We start from the raw sequence: 17,881 nt of genomic DNA on the forward strand, positions 1-17,881 counted from the left end.
GGAACTCTTGGGGCTGCAGTGACAAATGATGCCTCCAGACCCTCGGCCTCCAAGTTCTTGTCCCAGGTCCCTCTATTCCCCAATCCCCTCCAGTGCGGGTGGCCATGGGAATCGTAGGGATCCCGCTTCTGAAAACTCTCCCCTCCTAAAAACTCTCAGCACTTTCTATGAATCTCTTCTACATCCATCTCTTTGCACTGAACTAACGGGGCAGTGGTGGGGTGGGGCTCGGGTGTTAGTTTGGAATTTTTAAAATAGGGCAAAAAAGACTTGGATATGACCACAAGAGGCCAGTGCAGGGCAGGCAGGGGACCACAAGTACAAGACTGGGCCTGTGTAAAAGGCCCATGCAGGCACAAGGGAAGGCCTGGGTGAGGGAGCTGGGCATGATCAAGGAGATGAAAAGCCAAGGCCTTTCCCTGGGAGAGATGGAAAGGGCATCAAAGAGGGTGCAGCCAGGCACAGCCCCACCTCACTGAAACTCTCCTGCACATCAGGGGACACAGTCAAGTCCCCTCCCGTTGGAAGCCTAGAGTCTAGAGTGGGAGACCACGGTTAGCTGGAATCTCTGAGAAGTCATCTTTGATGCCCTTGGCACCAGGACTTCAGATATACTCGCTCCAACAGGCTGAGGGAACAGAGGATGAGCAAGGGGGATTTCTACCACGGGATCTAGCCTGGCAGCTGCAAGGATTCGGCACTCAGTAAACACTAGCTTCTCTTCCCTTCCTTAACCACTGAAAGCCGATTTTTAAACATGCAAAAGCCAGAAAAAAGACACCCAAAACCAAAAAACACCACACCAACACTTAGAAAGTAAGTACCTATATGTATAAATAAATGTATACTATATTTAAGTGGCAGTAACACTTCCCATTCTTAGTTCTTCTTTCTCTCATAATGTGCAGTGGCAGGTAGGAAGATCTCTCCAAGGTTGCTCCAAAGCCCACGGGAGTGAATGTTCCGGTGGACCTGGGGCTCTGCTGATGGGGGCCGGGCCGCGTGGGGGCAATGCTGGCACCAGGTTCGGTCACCTCTGTACCACTCGTTAGTGGTCTGGTTGGTGGAAGCCAGGTACAAAGTGAAGCACAGGTAGCCCCCCAGGAGGAAGCTCAGCATGGCGACAAAGCCCAGCATGAAGACGATCCTTGGGAAGGTCAGGAACAGGTACTGGGGGTGAAGAAGAAAGTGCGTTAGGCAGCCAGGCTAGGACACAAGGGAGGGTCAGCACCCGCCAGCCCCGGCCCGGTCCACAAACACGCGCGAGCTGCCCACCCAGCTCACCCACGTCCACACGCATCTGACCGCCTGAACACAAAACCATAAACGGCCCTGACAAACAGCCCGGGAGGAAACCCAAGTATGTACAAGAGTTTCAGGTGAGATAAACGAAATGTGTACATTGAAGCAAAAGGGAAAGGAGACTCAGGAGGTGGTGCTTTGCCAGTTAGCTGTAAAACAAAGACATAAATACATATATCTTAGCTCATGCATCGAAATAAAGTCCAGATGGACAGGAGATCAGTCTCTCTCTCAACAAAACAGAAGACCACAGAAATGCATGTTTAAGAGTATTCACTATACTGATTTTAACCGCCCCTCTTCCTAAAAGAAACATGTCAAAAGTCCATCCATGAGGAAGAGTAAAACTCTGGGATAGTCACACTCTGAAATAATAAGGAACCAGTAAAAATAGGGTCAATTTCTATGTACTGATTTGGAAAAGACATTGATAAAATATTGCTGGATGGGAAAGACAAGAGGCGAGGATAACAGTGGGATCGTTATTTGTGTAAAAACAAAAACAGACTCAATGAAGGCCTGTGACTATATAAACACACACAGGAAAAAGCCTGAAATGTACACGCCAAACTACAGAAGTAGTTGCCTCTGGGGAGTGAAGCTGTTGGGAGGGGAGGGGTAGAGCTCCCAGTTTTCTTTTCGTTTTTTTCTAAAGATGTTTTCAATTTTATGCTTCTCCCCCCAGCTTTACTGAGATATAACTGACAGGACATTGTGAAAGTTTAAGGTGCAGAACATGACATACAGCAAATGATCACAAGCTTAGTTAATGCACCCATCGCCACACATAGTTACAATGTTTTTTTGTGGTTAGAACTTTTAGAACCCACTCTTAGCAACTGTCAAGTATACAACACAGCATTGTTAACTACAGTCCCCAGGTTGTACATAACCTCCCCAAGACTTATTCATCTTTCAACTGTGACTTTGTGCCTTGACCACCTATGCCCACTTCCCCTGCTTCTCCACCTTTTCATTTTAGACACTTCCGGATTGCTTGAATTTTTATGTTATTTTTTTATAATAAAATGAATTCTGAAAGGTCATTTTAAAAAATATTTTACTTATTTATTTGAGAGAGAGAGAGCGAGCACGATGGAGGGGGGCAGAGAGGGAGGGAGACGCAGACTCCCTGCTGAGCAGGGAACTGGATGCAGGACTCCATCCCAGGACCCTGGGATCATGACCTGAGCGGAAGGCAGATGCCTAAATGACTGAGCCACCCAGGCACCCCAACAGTTCAATATTTTTGAAAGTCAGGAGTAAGACAAAAGTAGATGCCTCTCTTGACAGGGAAGATTTTCTAACTGAAGTTACAAAGAAAAGGTACATTTGATGAGAGGCTGTCTAAATTTTTTTATACAAAAAAAGATACACAAATAGAAAACAAATATAAGAATGAACTGTCATTACTATATGATCTCTAATCAAAAGTAATTCTAGTATCAAACAGGTAAACAGTTAAAGGACATAATTCATAAAAGATCTACAAATGACTGACAAACAAGAAAAGTAATCAAAAGTAATGAAAGAAATATACTTTTTAAAAAGGAAACACCATATTTTCCTACCAAACTATAAGCACCTGCTGCCACCGGACATCCTCACTGCCTGCCCTGACTCAACGAAACGAACACTGACAAATCGCTCTAGGCACAGGTTTTAAAAAGCAATCCGAAAATATATATTAAAACCAAGAGTTTTATAAATGTCAATAATCTCTGATCCAGTAAGTATTTTTTAGACTCTATCCTACATAAAGTCCTAAGTACAAAAACAAAACCATATACACTGCAAAGGGGAAAATGCACTTCACCCATGAAGAGAGCTGGGTATCACTGGTCCTATGTTGCAACTGTTGGGAAACAACATGAAATACACATCCCTACCTAGGAAGCATTCTTGCCAAAAATGTTTAACTTGGATCTAGTCAGGGCTCTAGAAAGAACTTCCAGTTCACATTAATATGCAGGAATAGGGGGAAATCAGTTGACAGAAGTAGGAAAAAGGCAAATTTAGAACAAGGGACATTCTAAAGACAACTAACTAAACTGCTAAATGTCAATTTCATGAAAATAAGTGGGGGCATTATTTTAGACAGAGAGACTAAAAAGATAGAACATTCAAATGCAATGGCTAACATTGAGGTGGCTTCTGGTTCAAGGAGGTAAAAAAGCTATAAAAGATACATTTGAAAAAAATGAAAAAAAAAAGAGAGAAACAGTGGGGAAATTTGAATATGGACTAGATTTATTATATATTTATACATATTCTATATTTATTACATAGATTTGTTATTACTTTTCTTCGGTAAGATAACATAATTGTAGTTATGTAGAAGGCTGACATTCTTTAAAAATGCATGCTCAAGTATTTAGGGGCAAAGCAACATGATGTCTCCAACTTATGAGCCCAACATGGGGCTCGATCCCACAACCCCAAGATCACAACCTGAGTGGAAATCAAGAGTCAGATGCTTAGGGGCGCCTGGGTGGCACAGCGGTTAAGCGTCTGCCTTCGGCTCAGGGCGTGATCCCGGCGTTATGGGATCGAGCCCCACATCAGGCTCCTCTGCTGCGAGCCTGCTTCTTCCTCTCCCACTCCCCCTGCTTGTGTTCCCTCTCTCGCTGGCTGTCTCTATCTCTGTCAAATAAATAAATAAAATCTTTAAAAAAAAAAAAAAGAGTCAGATGCTTAACCAAAGCACCCAAGTGCCACCCCAGCGCCCCATAACTGGAAAAATTTTAAGAGTAAAAACTACTCAAGGTTGAAACGACAAGGTTATCGCTACACACCTACCGGAATGGCTAAAATGAAAAATACTGAAAACATTAAGTGTTGACAAAGGATGCAGAGAAACCAGTTCCTCTTCCATCACAGGTGAGGATGTGCAATGGTACCACCACTCTGGAAAGAGTATGGCCGTCCTCTCCAAGACCTAAAATGGACTCATCATCACCCCAACGATCATGGTGAAGACAGATCATCACACAGGAACTTGAAAACAGGAATGTTCAATACAGCCTTTAGTAGGGTCCCTCAAAGAGTGGTTAAACAAAGTGTGGAATACTATACAGCAGTAAAAAAGGGAAGGAACCCTAGATCCATGCAACCACTCACATGGATCTCAAGGAAATTGCAGCGAGTGAAGAAACCAACCTCAAAAAGATACTGTATGATTCCATTTTTGTAACAATATGAAATAACATAATAACAGAGATGGAGAAGGGAATAGTGGTGCCAGGCATTAGGGATGTGGGGGAGGAAGCTGTGGCTGTGAGGGGTAACAGGAGGGAATGTGTGGTGACAGATAATAGAGCATGTTGACTGTAGTGGTGGTTGTACACGGCTGCACATGTGACAAATTGCACAGAGCTACACAAACACAAAACAAATAAACACATATGTAACTGGTGAAATCTGAATTAGCTCTGGGGACTGTGCCAATGTCAATTGCTTGGTTTTGGCCTTGTGCTGTGGTGGTACAGGGATGCTGGCATGGGGGGAGGGGCTTAAGAGCTCATAGGCTTCCTGTGTATTTCTTTGTAATCTCCTGTAAAACTATAACTATTTCAAAATAAATTTTAAGAAAATACTGGCTTTAAGACTATGTATTTTAACATAGTAACACAGTATCCTTCCATTCCTATTTTCTGAGTGTTTTTATTAGAATGGGTGTTGAATTCTGTGAAATGCTTTTCAGCATCTAGAAAATTAAACATGTCATTGTTCCTTTATATTTAATAATGCTGTGTAAAATATTAATCAATTTCCTAATATTGAACCAACCTTGCATTCATGGACTACATCCCACTTGGTCATGGCATTTTATTTTCTTTGAAAACAAAGGAACACTTAAGAAGAAGTACGCAGTTACCTAAAATAGTGACTGCTCATAAGCTACTTTCTATAAATGCAGTAGAAATCTTTTAGTCATCAGATGAGTTTTTAAAAGAACTCTACATTATTGTAAATTAATTTTTGACAAGGGTGCCAAAACAACTCAATAAACAAAGGGTCTTTTCAACAAAAGATGCTGGGACATCTGGGCATCCACATACTAAAAGTATCAAGTTAGAGCCCAACAGTACAGCACATACAAAAATTGACTCAAAAAGGATCAAAGACCTAAATGTAACAGCTAAATCTATAGAAACACTTAGAAGAGTATTTAAGTGTAAATCTTCATGACCTTGGATTAGGCAATGGATTCTTACATATGGCACCAAAGCATAAGCAACAAAAGAAAAAATAAAATCAAAATATGGAACGTTTATGTTTCAAAGAAAGCTATCCAAAAAATGAAAAGACAACCCACAGAATGGGAGAAAATACTTGCAAATTCTACATCTGAGAAGGGTCAAGTGTCCAGACTATACAAAGAATTCTTACAACACAAGAAGAAAAGACAATCAAATGAAAAATGAGCTTCTCCTCTAAATCTTCTTCTCCAAAGAAGACATATAAATGGCCAAAAAGCACACAAAAAGATGCTCAGTGTCATGAAGTCATCAGGGAAATGCAACTCAAACCACAATAAGGCACCACTTCACATCCATTAGGATGACTTTGATCAAAAAGACTGATAATAACAAGTGTTCAGTGAGGATGTGTGAAGCTGGAACCTTCATACACAGCTGGAGGGAATGGCGAAGATGCTTTGGGAAACAATCTGGCAGCTCCTCAAATGATTACAAATACAGTCACCATATGACCTAGCAATTCTACTCCTGGGTATGACTCAAGAGCAATGAAAACCTATATCCACACAAAAACTTGTACACGGATGTTCATAGTAGCCTTACTCAAAAATAAAAAGTGAAAACACTCAAATGTTCATTAAGTGATGAATGAATAAAATGTGGTCCGGATGGACCACAATGGAATATTATTCAGCCACGAAAAGGAGTGAAATACTGATTCATGCTATAACACAGATGAACCTTGAACACATTATGCTAAGAAAAAGAAGCCAGTCCAAAAGGCCACGGATTGCACACTTCCGCTTATGTGAAATGCCCAGAAAAGCCAAATCCATAAAAGACAGAAGGCAGATTAGTGGTCACCAGGAAAGAGGGGAATGGGGAATGACTGCTGATATAAGAGTTTACTTTTGGGGTGATGAAATTTTCTGAAATTAGATAGTGGTGGAGGTTACACAACTCTGAACCACTAGCCTGTACACTTTAGAAGGATGAATTTTAGGGGCACCTGGTTGGCTCAGTAGGAAGAACATGTGACTCTTGATCTTGAAGTCATGAGTTTAAGCCCCACATTGAGTATAGAGATTATTAAAAAAAATAAACTTAAAAAGGATGAATTTTATGGTATGTGTATTGTATATCAATGAAAAAAATTAAATATTGGGGTGCCTGGTTGGCTCAGTCAGTTAAGCATTTGACTCTTGATTTCAGCTCAAGTCATGATCTCAGGGTTGTGAGACTGAGCCCTGCATCGGGCTCCACGCACAGTGGGAAGTCTGCTTGAGATTCTCTCTGCCTCTGCCCCTCTCCTTGTCCGCACATGTGCATGTGCACGCTCTCTTTCTCTCAAATAAATAAAATCTTAAATAATTAAAAATTTAAAAATTATATATTAATCTTTAAAAAAGGAATGGCTTCTCTTTTGAGTAGGAAAATGTCCTTCTTTCAATTTTGAAACTTAGAATCAGGGACGCCTGGGTGGCTCAGTCATTAAGTGTCTGCCTTCGGCTCAGGGCATGATCCCGGAGTCCTGGGATCGAGCCCCACATTGGGCTCCTCCGCTGGGAGCCTGCCTCTTCCTCTCCCACTCCCCCTGCTTGTGTTCCCTCTCTCGCTGGCTGTCTCTCTCTGTCAAATAAATAAATAAAATCTTAAAAAAAAAAAAAAAAAGAAAAAGAAAGAAACCTAAAGTCAGAAACATACATCCTACAACATAATTACCTGAATATTAATTACCTGAATAAGAAAGACAATGTCAATAACCTGGAAGTGTCCAAGGTCATCAATGTAAGTCTCCAGATACAAGTCTGACAACATCACCAACTGGACCAGAAACACAGTGCTCACAACGGCCATGGTGGCAGCTGAGGCCGTCAACGTCAAGAGGTAGAGGAGGAAGTACTTGGCGTTCCAGGCCCCGATACAGTTGTTCACCCAAACACAGTGATGGTCAAAACGGTGCACACACCTGTTACATACACCTGCGCATAAAGGGGAAAGTCACAGCCCTCAGTTAGCCCTTGATGAAACAATGAGACCGAGCACATCTATGGAGATTTTTACAAACTACTGGCAGTATGAGCTAGAAGAAATGGCAGCCGCTATCACCGAGCTATTAGAACCGCAGTGTCCAGTACAGGGGCCACGAGCCACAGGTGGGTATTAAACACCTGAAATGTGGCTACAAGAAAAATCTGAAAGAATACTCTGTTGATATTGATAAATTTAGGGTAGTTTTTCAATTTTTGCAATGCTCCTTTAAGTTCTATGTGAGCAATACTGAGATGACAGAAGACTAAGTAAATTTACTTAATTTGGACAATTTAAAAACTGATGCTTTAAAGTCAAATCAATTCTTCTGACAAAGATGAACCGTTTTGTGGATTAAAGAAAAATGATTCTTTTGGTACTGATTCAGTTATTAAGAACTTTTGGAATAACTTGGGTATGTGAGTCTGCTCTTCCAACGGCAAATTTTATGAAATCTAAACACAGATCAAGTTTTTCCAAGGAAAATTTAGTGTCTCCATTGAGATGTGCTGTAAATGGAAAATATATACCAGATTTCAAAGACTTAGTATGAAAAAGAGAATATAAACTATTCATGAATGATTTTTACATTGACTACACATTAAAATGATATTTTAGATATGTTAGGTTAAATACAATATATCATTAAATTTAATGTTCCCTCATTTTGCTTTTGTAATGTGGCTACTAGAAAATTTAAATCACATATGTGGCTCACATTATATTTTGGTTGGACAGCACTAGCCTAGAATCTTGGCTATTCCTCAGAAGAATAGGCTCTACCACGACTGAAATCTGCAAACACAACAGCCCACAGAAATTCCTGTTGGGCAACATGGCCTGCCACGTGGCAAAGGAAGGGCTGTTATGCCCAGGGCTGAGTTGCCCACTACACAAGAACATTAAGAGCCTCACCTCCAGGGGCGCCAGGGGGCTCAGTCGGTTAAGCGTCTGCTTTCGGGTCAGGTCATGATCTCAGGGTCCTGGGATCAAGCCCTGTGTCAGGCTCCCTGCTCAGAGGGGAGCCTGCTTCGCCCTCTCCTTCTGCCCCTCCCCTGACCCGTTCTCTCTCTCTAACAAATAAATAAAATCTTAAAAAAAAAAAAAAAAAAAGAGGAGTTCACCTCCAGTCTTTTGTAAGAAACCACCACCTCTATGAGCGGTGGCTGCCCCATGTCTGGCAGACAAATGGCCCTGCTGCTAGATTTCTGTAACATTTCCTTACCGACCAGGCCCACGTGTCTGCTGTGCAAGGGCAGAGCTGGAGGAACCAAAGCCAAACTTACTGCAGTGCTTGGATCGTGCCGGTTTCCTTAAATTGCAAGTCGAGCACTTCCTATTCTTTGAGAACATCACTTCGTCGAATTCATAAGCTTGAAGAAACAATAACTCGTTTGCTTTTGTTATGGTACCTGAAAAACATAAGCACAAGTGTCGGTTTCGAGCAATCTAACGTTCACAAAACATGTCCTGACAAAGTGCAACTAAAACTTGTATATTCAATGTTCTAAATAACTCATTTGAAAATAAACAGCTTTATTGAGATACAATTCATAAGCCCAATTCACCCGTTTAAAGTGCACAATTCAATAGTTTCTAGTACCTTGCAGAGTTATGCAACTAACACTGCAGTCACTTTTAGAACATTTTTATCACTTCAGGGGCGCCTGGGTGGCACAGCGGTTAAGCGTCTGCCTTCGGCTCAGGGCGTGATCCCGGCGTTATGGGATTCGAGCCCCACATCAGGCTCTTCTGCTATGAGCCTGCTTCTTCCTCTCCCACTCCCCTGCTTGTGTTCCCTCTCTCGCTGGCTGTCTCTATCTCTGTCAAATAAATAAATAAAATTAAAAAAAAAAAAAAAGAACATTTTTATCACTTCAGAAACAAAGCCCTTAGCAGTCACCCCCCATTACTCTCGAATCCCAGCCCTTGGCAATCACTAATCTATTTTCTGTCTCCATGCATTTCCCTTGTTTGGATATTTCATATAAATGGAATCATACAACTTGTGGTCTTTTGTATCGGCCTTCTTTCACTTAGCATAGTTTTCCAAGGTTCCTCTATGTTCTAGCACATATCACTCCTTCGTTCCTTCCTATTGCCGAATACTGTTCCACTGAATAGGCACCTCACAGTTACCTATTCGGCAGCTGATGGACAGTTCATGCTTCAAGGACAGAAAAGCTTAAAACTAAAGGCATGGAAAAAAGATACCATGCAAACATCAATCAAAAAAAAAAAAAGGGTAAGGGGAATCGGTGGCTCAGTTGGTTAAGCATCCAACTAATTTCAGTTCAGGTCATGATCTCAGGGTCGTGGGATCGAGCTCTGCATTGAGCTCTTTGCTGGGCACGGAGCCTGCTTAAGATTCTTCCTCTCCCTCTTCCTCTGCCCCTTCTTCCCCACCCCTCTCTCCCTCTTAAAAAAAAAAAAAAGTATAATAATATTAACATCAGACAAAAGAGAACTGAGAGCAAAGAGCATTACGAGTGACAAAGAGGCTCATTATATTTTGAAAAAAGATTCAAGGAAAAGAGTATCAATTATAAACTTGAATGCATATAATACAAATATATATATAACTATTTTACATACGCACATATACAATAGCTTTAAAATAAGTAAAGCCAAAACTGACTGCAAGGAGAAACCTCAAATTGACATCAGAATGAGATAACATACCTCTCTCAGTAATTTATCAAACAAAAAAAATTAGTATGAATATTAAAGATCTGAACATAATTAACGAACTTGATTTAATGGACTCACATGCCGTCTACACCCAAGAACCAGAAAATATACTCTTTCAAACCCACACAGATCACTTAGAAAAACAACACATAACTGGGCATGATGCAAACATCAATAAAATTTTTTAAAGAAACAGTGCCACAGAGACCACAAACACTCTATATAACCAGTATTAGTGAAAGTACCCAAAAATAAACTTAAAAAGTTGATAGAAAATTTTAAGCAGTTCTAAGTAACCCACGGGTCAGAGAAGAAAAAAATAAAATTAGAAAAATCACAACGAGAAAATGAAGGAAACACTACATAACACATCTTTTACAAAGTCCCCAGAGGGATCACTAGTCTGTGGCTCTGTAAGACGGACGGCTGAGGTGTCGCCAATCTCCGCACTGAGAGCCTCAACTTACCAGGGTTGCTCACACAGCTAAGTGTGAAAAACACCAGGTTTCCGATCAGCAGCAGGTAGGGCAGAAGAAGGTAATGCAAGGAGAACTCCAGCTCCTGACAGTAGCCAAATATTTCCCAGGTGTATTCACTGTAAACCATCCCTTGCAAGATGAGGTGCAGGAGAACGAAGGTGTAGTTTCTGAAAGGAAAAGGGCACGTGGTTTGTTCACAGGGCCTTCTCCATGAAGAAGTCATACCAAAGTTAACTCAGGGCCAACCACTTCCTTTGGGCTTGAGATAATAGCAAGAATTACATAAGAGATGATGTGAGTTCTCACTGTGCCTTGCAATACTCAGTACTCAATAGATGTTATCTATTAACTTTTTTTTTTAGGGTATTAATTATTCAGAGAGAGAGAGAGAGGGAGAGTGGGCGCACGTGTGTTCGGGAGCAGGGGGAGGGGCAGAGGGAGAGAGAGACTCTCAAGCAGACTCCACACTGAGACAGGAGCTCAAAGCGGGGCTCGATCCCACGACCCCAAGATCATGACCTGAACTGAAATCAAGAGCTGGATAGCTCAACCAACTGAGCCACCCAGGCACCCCAATTATCTTTATTGGGGATTGAGGTATCAGGATATATCTCTTTTTATACAAATGCACGTAATATTGCCATTCGTTAAATATTTCTGCGAAAACTCCAGAAATAAAAGTCAGGTTATTTACAAGCAGAGTATCCTCCAAACTACGGCTGGAAACGGAGCATCCTGAAGGTAGGGAACAAGCAACAATTAATAATCAAAACAGAAAATAAGGGGGCGCCTGGGTGGCACAGCGGTTAAGCGTCTGCCTTCGGCTCAGGGCGTGATCCCAGCGTTCTGGGATCGAGCCCCACATCAGGCTCTTCAGCTATGAGCCTGCTTCTTCCTCTCCCACTCCCCCTGCTTGTGTTCCCTGTCTAGCTGGCTGTCTCTATCTCTGTCAAATAAATAAAAAACAAATCTTTAAAAAAAAAAAAAAAAGATAATATTTATTTTTTTATCATTTTTCTTGAGATTTTACTTATTGAGAGTGTGCATGAGCAGGGGGAGGGGCAGAAGGAGAGGGAGAGAGCGAATCTTAAGCAAGCCCCATGCCCAGCAAGGGGCCTGACTTGGGGCTCAATCTCAGGACCCTGAGATCACGACCTGAGCCAAAACCAAGAATCAGACAGCCAACTGAGCCACCCAGATGCCCCGAAAAGAAGATAGTATTTAAACTCTGAAATATAAATACCGTGTATGGAAGAGGTAATGAAGCAATTTTAGCATAGCTCTCTGAAGGCATTCTGGAATTATATAGGAAATTATCTAAAACAGAAGAGAAAGATTCAATGTCATTTCTCATTCCCCCCACTCCCAAACAAATTAGATGCTTCGCTTTCAGCTGGCGATACTGGGGATTTGCGTTTCTGTACATGGGCAGAGAGGAGATTTAAGACAGAATAAAATGCAGGCTTCCCTCAGCTGGTCTTCCTTTGATGCCAGCTCCTTCCTCTTCACCCTAACTCCAAAAAAAGCACCACGTTAGGGTCTTCAGGCAAACAGAGGAGAGCAGAGGGCTGGATTAGGTAATGTGAACTCCACTCCTTTCCCTGCCTTGGGCTCAATCCTAGGTTCCAGAGTCCATCTGCAATCACTGGGCATTAGCACAGGTCACTCCCAAGTCAACCCCTTCCCAAAGGCTGCTGACCTCAACTTTGTTCACTTTGACCCCTGAAGGAGTCTGGGCCACCTGATGCTCAGCTCCTTAGTCATACAGCCCTCAGTTCCACCCATCAGGCCCCTCCAGGCAGACAGTGCTCACATCCAGGCCCAATTACAAGCATCAAATTCAAATAAAAATAGCCAACCTTGAGAATGTTATCTTCTCTCAAGGCAACATCACAAGATTACTTTCAACAGTAACAAAAAACAGAGACTTTGAATATACCAAAATGAAAATACCATAAATGAAAGAAGTAAACAAATAAAAATGGTGTGTTTTTGTTCTGTCAGGGAACTGATGAGCCTTTTAGACTGGTGGTAGTCAAATCCCAGTGCTCTCCAAGCACCATCATTACCTGTGCTCCCCCTCTGACCAGGCCCTTCCGATAATGGGTTTTTGAGCAGATGCATATCGTAACAATACCAATCAGCACCAAAGTCACGTAGAACAAGAAGAGAACCAAGAAGTCCATGCTGGGGCTACAAAGAAACAGAAAGAGTGTGACTACTACTGAGGGATATATTCCATATTCTCAGACATCAACTCTGTAAACGACTCCCCAAACAGAATTTATCATCCCTTATGCACAGACTGCTCTGCACTGAGGCCTCCCAGATGGTCCTGAGTTCTCTCTCCTTCAACAGTTTCCTAATCAAACCACTGTGATTTATTTAGGGCATCTTCTGCCTGCAAATTCCAAAATAAAATGAGGGGAAAAATGCAAAATGCATACCCCTTTCCTCCCACCAGCAACAAATCATCTTTGTACTTACTTAAATATAAACCCACGTAGATATTGATATGGAATGTACCCAAAAGCATCTGCTGACAATGCTACTGAACAAGCATCCCCCAGAGGCAGTTGGGGACTCACTCCCACAACAATCGTGGATCATCCACGGGGACCAGAGTCAACACACAGGCCTGCATTAACTGGAAACGGTTACTTTTGGCCTTAGCAGATATGACTCCGGGCCGGACATCCAATTGAGATAACCGAACTACAAACTATTCACAAGATAAGACCGAGGAAACAAACAGCAGCAATTCTCACGAGGTGATTCAGGGTCCCCAACCTACATATTTCTCGTTTGGTTAACTTTCTACCGGCAGCTCGGGCATTCCTCCTCCCAACATTCACGGAGAATTCAAACGGCATCTCCTCTTGTGCAGCGGCGTGTGCCTGGCACAACAGGCAGCACCCAAAGCTGCAGGAGGCATGGTTCTTCTAGAAGGCTGGATCTGGCTGCAGAGACATCGATAAAACACTCACACAATAAAACAGGTTGGGAGTCAGCGGCGGTATAAATTGTGGGAAATAATCTGAAAGTTGGGGGATGCTGAGATCCCACGAGGTGAAAAGGGTTACGGGATTTCGGGAGGAAAAGCTAACTGGGAAGATGAAGCCAGGAGCCTTGGATTCCGGTTCCTATCCCTAGTCCCTGAGGTGTCCACGCTGGCCACCGGACAGAAAGGCTTATCTGAGGCGACACTGTCCGAGGGTCCCGACCGGTGGGCCTGGCCGGAACTTTCCCTGGGGGCCGGGGTGCAGAGGCGCAGAGGGGACACGGTGGGTGCCTGAGCACCTGGCGGGGTGGAGGTGGGACTGCAACCACACACACACAAGGTGGAAGGGCGAATCAGACAAGGAAACAGACACCCCTTGGCCAGTTGGGTGTCAAAAAAAGGGACCCTCGGAGGCGGCCTTACCGCCAGGATCGGCCAACCGCCAGCGACACCGAGGTAGCGCCTTCAGGGCGCTTCTTTAGACTTCCGGCGGGCCTGTGACGTTACACGCGACGCCGGCAGTCAGACCCGCTTCCGGCGGAAGTGCGGGCGGTGGGCGGCAGCTGGGGGCGGGGCTCGCGTCGGAGTTCGCACTGTGGGCGGCGTTCCTAGCTGGGCTCCTTGGCCCTTTCAGAAGGGGTGGTCGGGTCTGAGGGCCGACAATCGAGCTTTGGAGCACTATTACCAGAAAAGCTTACGAAAAGACCGTCCCAAGTCAGTGCGGGCGTTGTGAAGCGGGCCGAGCCGCCTGGCAGCTTGGGTTGACCCGGCCAAGCGGGGACCGCGGCTGGCCCATGGCGGGCACACGTAGGGGCTCCTATACCGAGTCTTCGCGATGGGCAGGACTTGCTTTGCTTTCTGCTAACCACACCGTTGGGTTTTGTCCGACCCGTCCCAGTGTCTTTGCTCCTGCTGTCTCGGAACAGCTCTGAACATCCTGCCTCCGGGAGCAGTGACAATTGCTTGACTCCAAACCTGGAGGATAAGAAGGAAGGCTGTTCAATGATAGTTGGACCTGGGGTGAGAAGAGCTGCTTCCAAACATAGCATTGAGACGTCCCCTGTGGGGTGTTCCTTTGCTCCGAATGCCTCTGAATCCGCAGAGACCGGTCTATTCTTGATGCTTCTGAAAATCTGTCAGGCTCGTCCTCCCTTTGAGGGGAACCGTCTGATCTCCAAAACACTGGCTTTCAAGCTCTTCTCTTTTTCTCTTTGCGACCGACCCCAGCTTCTTGATTCCTTTTCTTTTTCCTTTTTTAAGAAACTTACAAGCTGGGCGCCTTCTGGTACAGGGTGTGCAAAACCTTCATGAACTCGTGGACACAGAATTGAACAAACAAAAGCCGCAAATCAGAAACTGTGATGCCACCAGGGAAGACTGTGGTTATGGATGGAACCTCATTCCATACCCAGAGTGGGCTGGAACCTCATCCCATATCCACTGTCTTCAAATGACTCATCACCCTGCTGATTAATTCTGAGCTAGTGGTTAAGTATTTTGGGTTACTTTTTTTGGCTCCTAAATGCAGAACTTTATTTTTATCCCCATTCATTTTTCTCGGGATGGTTTCAGTTGAGACTTAACTTTGAATCTGGGTTTGATCACCTAGGGTACTTTGTGCAGGGTTGTCTTTAATTTTTTTAAGTGTACACAAGTAATACAGCAATATGTTCTTGTAAAAAAAAATCAAGTTATACAAAACAGTTCCTTGAATACCGCCCCCAAATCCCAGTCCCTTGACAAAATTAATCATTTATTTAGTATGCGTCCTCCCAAAATTCTTTTATACATTTATTCATAAATATTTATTCAATAGATTTATATTGAGTACCCAGTATATGCCAGGCACTACTCTAGGCACTGGGAATATGGCAATAAAATAGAAAAATTCCTGAACTGTATAGTTTACATTCTTGTGTATATATGCAAATATATAATTTGTTGTTGTTTACAGAAATGGCATCACATATAATGGTCCCCTATCTTCCTTTTTTGGTTTTTTTTTTCAGTCTTAGTGGTCTTTCCACATGCGTATCTACTATGTTCTATTTATCTTGTTATAGACATTTCATTACATAGCTGAGCCACAACTCATCTGCCAGGGCCCCACATTCTCCTGCCTACAGGGGCTCTGCAAGTAGTAAGTAAAGTGACAACGTGGAGTAGATGTGCCCTGTTGTGAGCAGAAATAGCTATTTATGCAGACCACAGGATTGTTAATTTGAATTCCAGTGTTTTTTTTTTAAGATTTTAGTTATTTATTTTAGAGACAGAGAAAGAGCGAGCAAGCGAGTGAGGGGAGAGGCAGAGGGAGAGAGAGAATCTTTTTTTTTTAATTTTAATTTTTATTTTTTTTTTAAGATTTTATTTATTTATTCGACAGAGATAGAGACAGCCAGCGAGAGAGGGAACAGAAGCAGGGGGATGGGAGAGGAAGAAGCAGGCTCATAGCGGAAGAGCCTGATGTGGGGCTCGATCCCATAACGCCAGGATCACGCCCTGAGCCGAAGGCAGACGCTTAACCGCTGTGCCACCCAGGCGCCCCGGAGAGAGAGAATCTTAAGCATACGTCAAGCTGAGGACAGAGCCCAAAGTGGGGCTGATCCCAGGACCCTGAGATCATGACCTGAGCTGAAACCAAGAGTGGGATGTTCTACCAACTGAGCCACCCAGGCACCCTTTGAATTCCAGTGTTTTAAGAGTATTTGAAAATCTGGATTTTTATAACATAAATCTAATTTTTGTAATGTTGGCAACTAATCCAGGATTTTAAAACACTGTTCAGACTAAGCAGAACATACCTGCTGGACAAATTTAGCCCAAGGGCCACCAGTTTGCAATGTAACTGTTCTATTACTCAACATTTTGGTTCATTTCAGTTTTTGCTGTTACAAACAATGCTGCAGTGGAAATACCTAATGAGATTCATCACACACAAGTAGGGGTATTTTTCCAGGGCAGCCCCACGAAGTAGAATTCCCAGGCCAAAGAACAGATAGGCATTTTAATTTTAATAAATGCTATTAAATTGCTCTTCAGCCACAAATGTCTGAGAGAGTCCGTCTCTCCAGACCCTTGCCAACAGTTAATAGATCAGTTCCTTTAATATTTACTATTCTGATGGATGAAATGACGTTTTATTTATTTGCTTAACAAACATTTACCTATGGGGCGCCTGGGTGGCTCAGTCGTTAAGCATCTGCCCTCAGCTCAGGGCGTGATCCTGGCGTTCTGGGATCGAGCCCCACGTCAGGCTCCTCCTCTGGGAGCCTACTTCTTCCTCTCCCACTCCCCCTGCTTGTGTTCCCTCTCTCGCTGGCTGTCTCTCTCTGTCAAATAAATAAATAAAATCTTAAAAAAAAAAACCACAAACATTTACCTAGTGATACCAGTGTTCCAAGTAGTGTTCTAAGCACTTAAATTTTTTTTAAGTATTTTTCATTTAATTTTTATAGGAACTCAGTGAGAGAAATATCATTATTAGTATTATTATATCACTTTTATAGATGAAGAAATAGAGGCACAGAGAAGTTAAATAATTTTCCTAGGGACATAGTTCTAGAAAGTATTAGAGCCATGAACAAACTCAGACTGTTGGACTAAGAATCAGTTGGTGTTCTCAGTTACTGTGCTGGGCTATCTTAATTACCACTGGCCAGTTCCTAGTGATGAACCTCTTATGTGTTTATTGGGCAATTATCTTTCCTCTATTGTGTGTTGCTTACAGTTACCATCTGCCATTTTTATTTGAGTTGTTTACCATTTTCTTGTTGCTTTGCAGCATTTATTTACATATATTATGTATTTGTTAAGGTATAGGCTAGCCATTTCTCTTAGTTTAGGTACCCCCCCCCAAAAAAGCAAACTCCAAGACAAGGATTTGATATTAGTAGCTTGTTTTTGGAGATATTCCCAGGAAACATGGTGAGGGATTGGGAAAGTGAGAGAAGAGTAGAAAGCCAAGAAAGCATATGTTGATGAGTAGACGTGGGCACCTGGGGCTCAGTCTCACCGGGGATCTTCTGAGAAGCTCCATAGACTATGCCTCAGAATTGTTCCACTGAGGGACAAAGCAGCAGGGGTCTTCACCCAACCACTCCTGGGGCAGTAACTCCCTCGTCTTTCTGGCCTGCCCACACAGAGGCCAGCCCAGCCCCACTCTCTCAGAGAGTCAG

The 17,881-nt window shown here is 43.0% G+C and overlaps 2 protein-coding genes across 4 annotated transcripts in view; one reads left to right on the forward strand and one right to left on the reverse strand.

Moving 5' to 3' along the window:
* Positions 1-809: 809 nt before the first annotated feature.
* On the reverse strand, positions 810-14,227 carry ZDHHC4 (zinc finger DHHC-type palmitoyltransferase 4). 3 transcript variants are annotated; one of them, XM_019796673.2, is made up of 8 exons: positions 14,130-14,227; positions 13,500-13,665; positions 12,775-12,898; positions 11,949-12,022; positions 10,694-10,872; positions 8,822-8,947; positions 7,269-7,486; positions 810-1,170 (listed from the first exon to the last, which is right to left on the reverse strand). In XM_019796673.2, exons 3-8 carry the CDS (start codon positions 12,889-12,891, stop codon positions 880-882), a joined length of 1,005 nt encoding a protein of 334 aa, XP_019652232.1. In that variant the 5' UTR covers positions 12,892-12,898; positions 13,500-13,665; positions 14,130-14,227; the 3' UTR covers positions 810-879. The 3 variants fall into 3 exon arrangements, with proteins under 3 accessions (XP_019652232.1, XP_011219626.1, XP_034525672.1); XM_011221324.3 differs by having other exon boundaries at positions 7,242-7,486; positions 14,130-14,225; XM_034669781.1 differs by lacking the exons at positions 13,500-13,665; positions 14,130-14,227 and adding an exon at positions 13,693-14,066 and having other exon boundaries at positions 7,242-7,486.
* A 141-nt stretch (positions 14,228-14,368) lies between these two features.
* GRID2IP (Grid2 interacting protein) overlaps positions 14,369-17,881 on the forward strand; it is a 55,933-nt gene continuing 52,420 nt past the window's right edge. Inside the window, 1 exon segment of the mRNA XM_034669784.1 lies at positions 14,369-15,193. The gene's annotated coding sequence lies outside the window, so the exon portion shown is untranslated.

The sequence above is a fragment of the Ailuropoda melanoleuca genome, chromosome 10 (genome assembly GCF_002007445.2).
Source record: "Ailuropoda melanoleuca isolate Jingjing chromosome 10, ASM200744v2, whole genome shotgun sequence".
In the NCBI taxonomy this organism is placed as follows: domain Eukaryota; kingdom Metazoa; phylum Chordata; class Mammalia; order Carnivora; family Ursidae; genus Ailuropoda; species Ailuropoda melanoleuca.